Source organism: Aphelocoma coerulescens, chromosome 9 (genome assembly GCF_041296385.1).
Source record: "Aphelocoma coerulescens isolate FSJ_1873_10779 chromosome 9, UR_Acoe_1.0, whole genome shotgun sequence".
NCBI classification, from domain to species: domain Eukaryota; kingdom Metazoa; phylum Chordata; class Aves; order Passeriformes; family Corvidae; genus Aphelocoma; species Aphelocoma coerulescens.
The window spans coordinates 20059781-20066040 of NC_091023.1; the positions used below are offsets into that span (position 1 = coordinate 20059781).

At 39.1% G+C, this 6260-nt stretch overlaps 1 protein-coding gene across 2 annotated transcripts; it reads right to left on the reverse strand.

Annotated features, from left to right (window-relative positions):
- Window positions 1-1127: 1127 nt before the first annotated feature.
- On the reverse strand, window positions 1128-6010 carry ZNF639 (zinc finger protein 639). Of its 2 annotated transcripts, XM_069024735.1 has the most exons (5): window positions 5922-6010; window positions 5452-5528; window positions 4815-4910; window positions 3867-4007; window positions 1128-3595 (listed from the first exon to the last, which is right to left on the reverse strand). In XM_069024735.1, the coding sequence occupies exons 2-5, from the start codon at window positions 5507-5509 to the stop codon at window positions 2448-2450; spliced, it is 1443 nt and encodes a 480-aa protein (XP_068880836.1). In that variant the 5' UTR covers window positions 5510-5528; window positions 5922-6010; the 3' UTR covers window positions 1128-2447. The 2 variants fall into 2 exon arrangements, with proteins under 2 accessions (XP_068880836.1, XP_068880835.1); XM_069024734.1 differs by lacking the exon at window positions 5922-6010 and having other exon boundaries at window positions 3873-4007; window positions 5452-5546.
- Window positions 6011-6260: the final 250 nt, after the last annotated feature.

Consider the following 6260-nt stretch of genomic DNA (forward strand, 5'->3'; position numbering starts at 1 on the left):
ACCTTCCACTTATGCGCTTCACACAAATAACCCAAATGTCTTCCCTTTGCTGGGAACACCACGCTGTCCTTGGCATGCTCAGCCATGCCTTTCAGCCTTCCAGATTCTAGGCAGACTCATTATCTAGTTTTCCTACCACTTAGTAACTTTCTTGCTTTAACATGCAGATCATATGGAAGCCAGCAGTGTACTTGTGTTCCCTTTTAAAATTTTAAAACGAGATATGCTACTCCTGTACACTTCCATTTACTCCCTGATAGATATTAAAAAAAACCCACTAACATTAGTCCCTCCTTTATAAAATCCAACTTAAAATGACCATGGATACATTTCCTGTTTAGACACTGCATTTTAGTTTGGAATGATTTGGCTTCACAACGTTCCTGTGGGGTATTGTTTTGATTCCCAGTTTAGAGATTAGAAATAACTCAGACAGCCATGAAATTACTCATGTCAACAAGCAAGTTTGTGGTGTCACAGGGCTCTGTGCTGGCACAGGACACCACCTTTCCTGCAGGGGACACAATGCTGGTCTACACAAATACACACACTTCTTAAGCCCCCTTATTTATTTTGGGGCTTTTTAAAATGCCTTTTTCCACTTCTTGTCACTGTCTCCTGGAGCAGCTTTCTCTGCAGAGCTCAGCTGTGCCATTCCACCCATCAGCAGGAGCAGAGTTTTCAGAGAACCAGCATTCCCCCTTTCAGATATATGAACAAAATTAACTTTCCATATATAAAATAATTCATCTTAGTGTTTTGTTAACTATATTACTGCTACCATTTAAAGCCAGCCAGGATCAATGGGTTCAAAATAGGAAATCAGGAATTCTACCACAGATACTGTACAAGGGACTAATAAAATACAGCAGGATACCCTCAGGTTGTCCTTTTCAACGACAAAACACAAGATTTAGTAGTACATCAGCATTTCAAAGTGACAGAAATGGTCTTGCCTTCTACAACAAAATATACACTAATGGGTTCATACTCTTTCCAGAAATACTTCTCTGGAAATCAGAACTTCCATTAATTGGTAACATTCAGCCAAGTTTTATCCTTAGCTTTAAGATTCAAATCCAAAGACCCTTGCATGCCTTGAAGCTGATAACAGCAAATGTCACTGATCAAGAAATGTTTGATACATTAATTATCTCTATACAAAGCTTGCATTAGACAATCTTACATTACAAATTTACAATCAATGCAGAAAGAAATGTAAACTCCACCAGCAATTTATGGGTATTTTCACCATGATATCTAGCATAATCGAAGTGACCCCACTCTTGTTTTTATCTGTCCAAGTATCCTCTTGGAAATAAGAGCTACATAATGAACTGTAAAAATTCACTTCCAATGATTCCAATGGCAGGACACTGCTATATATAATAGAAGCAAATGTGTGAAATAATTTGAGAGTCATTAGTAAAAATTTTGTAATGTACTGTGGTGTTTTAAGCCTGTATATAAAAGTTTAAATTTACAGAGTTCAAAGAACACTCCTCAAGTTACTAGTGGTGGAAAGCTAATACAGAATTATTACAATAATATAGGATACTAGAGGTTTGCTCTAGTCAAAGGTTGGTGACATACATAATATCAGTGAGATATAAATTACGATTTTATGTAAGAAATTAATTTTGTACATTCTCAGCAGGATCACTACAAATTCCTTTTGCAATTACTCTTTAGAGCATGATCCAATCTAAACCCAAGCAATGAGTGTCTCCTCAGTGCATTAAAAGACAAGAACTGAAGGTAAATAAAGTGAGTATCATGTGGGAGTCATGCAGTACATTTGTGGAAAAGTGTGTTGTACATGTGCTGGACAGTCCCACAGATGGGATTTAAACTTGGAACAAAGTGAACAATAAGGTCAGAAAGGTACCCCAAGAGAAAAACAGGACAATTTAAAAAGCTTATCAGGAGCATGAGGTGGGAAATGAAGGCTGGTATGTGAATTTGGAGATGTCCATGCCTGGGAATTTTTGGAACACCCTTATCTTTGGCAGGCCAGTGCTATTGCTAAACACCAGTGCAATGACCTGCTGCCAGAGGGTAACATGAGCTGGATGTGGAACTGAGACCAGTATTGGGTTATTTAAGCATGGAATTAGATATTTGCTTTGTTTTTGTGCCTTTTTAAACTCAAGAGAGCTGGTCCTGTACACTAGACATAAAAGAGCGGGATGACCATCAGAACTGGTATCACAACATGCAATTACTCCCCCCAAAATCTGATAATAATCACACTGAAAATGTGATTATTCCTACTGAAACCCCTAGACAAGGAAGTTCACACCATCAAGCACTACACATGCTATGCTGATATAAAGATGAAAACATTAGAAATGTACAATTGCTGTTAAAATTGTATTTAATATCACATTCCAGTGACTGGAAATTAATTCCATTTCTAACAAATTGATTATAGGGAAAGAAAGCAATCACACTGTCTCATGTATCTGAAGATGACTTAAAAGATCTTTTTCATTCCCAAACCTCATTAAACAATCAGTACATTTATGAGGCAAATCTGCTGAATGCCTGAAATCCAAATGAGTTTTAAGGTCTTCAATCTGTCCCGTTGAATATTCACAGTATTGACACAAGTAAATCCCTTCAGATAAATGAGAGCTTAAGTGCTTGCAATATTCCAACATACCTGAAAATCCCTTCCCACAGTCATCACAAACATGAGGGAATATTTTGGTGTGCTCAATAGCTACGTGCCTGTTGACATTTGTATGCAGCCTGCTCCTAAAGCCGCACACCTGGCACACAAAGAAGTTTTTGCATTTGTCAAAACTGATTTTGTTGATGAGGCTGTACTGGCCACGCTCCTTGTTGTTGTAGCTGTCGCTCAGCTCGATGAGCCGGCACGCGTGCTCGTTGACCACGTGGCTGTGCAGATCCTCAGGGTCGTTTGTCTCATGCTCACAGAACTGACACAGGTACTGCTCGTCACAGCTGTGCTCCTGGAAGTGCAGGTACAGCTCACTGCTGGAGGAGAACTGCACATCACACTGCTCACACCAGTAAAGGTGGTCGTTGAAGTGAGTGTCTGCTATGTGCTGACTCAGATTCTCAAAAATCACTGTTTTGTAATCACAGTATTTACAGATGTATGGATCCTCCTCATGTAGTTTGACGTGTTCAATGAGCTGCACTTTGCTGGAGAAGCTTTCTTTACAAACTTTACAGACGTGAGTGTCTGTACATGTCTTATGCTTCAGGATCATGTGCTGCTTTAGATCAGAGAAGTACTTGCTGTTGAACTCACAGAGCTCACACTTGTACAAGCCGCTGCTGTTGGCTCTCAGCAAGGGCCATTTCTGTTGAGCTGTGATATTCAAAGCCTGGTTCTTCTCAAAGATTTTACAGGTCTCCAGAGGGATTTCCTCCAGGTCCTCAGCTTCCAGCTTCTCAGGTGACACAGTCTGTGTTTCTATATCGTGAACTTCTACAGCATTCACTTCTGTTGTAGAAATTTCTACAGTTTGGATATCGAGAGGTTTCTCTTCTTCTGTGGGGCTGTCACTGAATATAGGTGAGTCACATAAGTCTCTGCACATTCCATTGTTAGTACCTTTATCTGCAGGAGGAAATACAGCATAGAAGGTTTTAAAAAAAAAACCTACAAAACACCTGGGCCGATTTTTAACTTTTCAGTCAGCTGCAGCAGCTTTGAAATGCAAAAACCAGTTATTTTTCCCCTGCCAGACTATGCTGTATTTTCAGCTAACAAAGCAATACCAGAAACTATAAATCCTTCACCTCTTCTATCGAAGCAAGGAAGTTACACGAAAAGCCAGCAGCAGCTGTGCTCTCCAACCTCCCAGCACCTCAGCTGCAAACACACTGACCTTTACCTTTATCCTTCTTTTTAGGGTCTGTACAGTGCATCCCAGCATTTGAATGTGCCCCGCCCCAGTGAGAGCTCCCGGCATGCACCGGACTCCCATCATCATCTGTGTCCAGGCTCTGCACAGGACTGTGGAATCTACCTGCAAGGGGAAGGGAAGCATTTCCTTGTCATCATTTGTCCATGATCCTGATTCTCTGATTTAGTCATAGATCTTATTTACTATTTATTTATTCTACTTGCATAAATTTATATACTAAGCACGTCACAACCTACATTTAAAAAAAGTAACAATAAATTCCTTAAAAATTATTTTCATACATGCATAGGAAAACAAAGAATTCAAAAAGTAGCCACTCTAAGATTTCAGCAGAAAATAGTCAGCTGATTATACTGAAAAAAACTTAAAATCCTTAAATGAAATGTTACATTTAAAAGACACAACTTAAAAAAAGTATTCTTCAATATTTCTGGACAGTGCATTTTAAAATATTATACTTTCTTAGACTTCTGCAGACTTGTTGGTGAAGTTATTAAAGTGAAAAGAAAAATAAATAAGACTAAAAATCCACCATCACATTTGCTTTGCTAACTTTCCACCCACTATTGATGTTTTATAAAAAGGCATTTTGTTTTCCCAGGTACAAGTACAATTCAATGCAACTGCTGGTAATTTCCATCTGAACTCATCAACTTTGTTACCTAGGTAGTGACTATTTGAAGTAGTTTAATCACCATTATAGATGTAAAATTGAAGGATCTTTTTGTTGTCATTGTTTCTACTTTGAAAACTGTATTTCAATTGTAACAACTGAAACAACCTTCCACCAGTCTAAGGCCCATCAGATCACAAGGATGCTCAGAAATCACCCTCTATATATTTCCTTCTATGAATAGGAACATGACACATTAAAGAATTGCAGAACAAGACCCCAAAACATAGTCTTACCTCTGTTCATATCTGGCTGTCTCATGGAACAGACACTATAGCAGTGGTCAGAAAAAATTCCACTGTTGTCTATGTATCTGCTTGCACCTGAAGAATCTAAACCAAAGTATCAACAAAAAAAGTTTATATACTAATGTCTTGGTGTAGCTACAGACATATTTCATGTTCATCAAAATTCTTTTCACATTTCTGCTTGTTGTTTTGGGAGCATTCCTGTTGTGATTTACACCTTCTAGCTGCTGCCCTGATGTTTGGAGTATCAGGTCTTCACTCCCACTGAGGACATTGACAAGTGCATCGTCCATTCAGTGCTGAACACTTCTCTCTACCCCCATCCCAACTTTTACAGAATTTCTCCCCTCTGTGGAAGCAGAATCACCTTCATTTGCAGCTTCAGCCAGTTCTTCTTCCATGTGCAGGGAGGACAGAACAAACTGTTCAGGTGCATTGGCTCAAAGTGGCCCAGCAAGGGAGCCTGCACAGTGGGTGCTGCCCATTTGAGCCAAGATTTCTTTTCCCACCCTTTATGTCACTGCTTTTCCATGTATTGGCACATGTGGTCCCTTCTTGTAAAGTTATTATTCTGAGAAAAAAGATTAACTTACTAAAGTGTACATAACTCAAGCTCTAGACTGACCTGAGTAACGAGAAGGATGCAGAGTCTTCCTTTTCCTCTTTTTAGGATGTTCGTTCATTTTGAACAGTCTCAATGAACTGTAAAGTAAAAATATTAAAGAATTAAGACTTATTGGTATCTAGTTTATCTTTCAGGACCTTATGGAACAATACAAGCATGTTGAAAACCTGCATATCAAATACGAAAGTTTTTTCCTACTCCCCCTTCTTGCCCCCCAGCCCATTTTGATACAGTTAAGAACCCACTAAGTGCACACAACTGCTCAAGTCCAGTTTTGCATTCCTGCCCTGGAGCAAAAGAAGGTTCACCATAAAGACAGCCAAGTCAGAACTCCAGGTATTGCAGCACTCAGGGTCATATACAAGCCTGTTCTCCCGCACCCTTTTTGTCAGAGACAGGACATTCTGAGGCAGAGCCCTTCAGAAACAAGTTTTAATGTTTAAAATACTAACACAGTCACGCTTTCTTACCAAAAATCCTAGACTCTTCAGTATCAGGAGCAGAGCAGCTAAGAAGCCGATGGCGGTACAGCTTCAAAACGTAGTGAATGCATCAGCTCAAGAAGATTTTCACCTATGGAGTGATAGCACTTTAAACCTCTTAAAACTTTAGCACAAAATAGAAAAAACACAGAATTGGATACAAGTGATACAAGTACTGCAAAGAAGAATCTATGGAAATTGAAGCTAGAAAGCAACATAAGAAGCTGATATTAATTTCGGTTTAGACCATCAAAATTAGTAAGGTGGATGCACGGGTGTATTTTTTTTTCTTTTGTCTCAGTCTAGTTGGTTTTCACTGCACTTGGC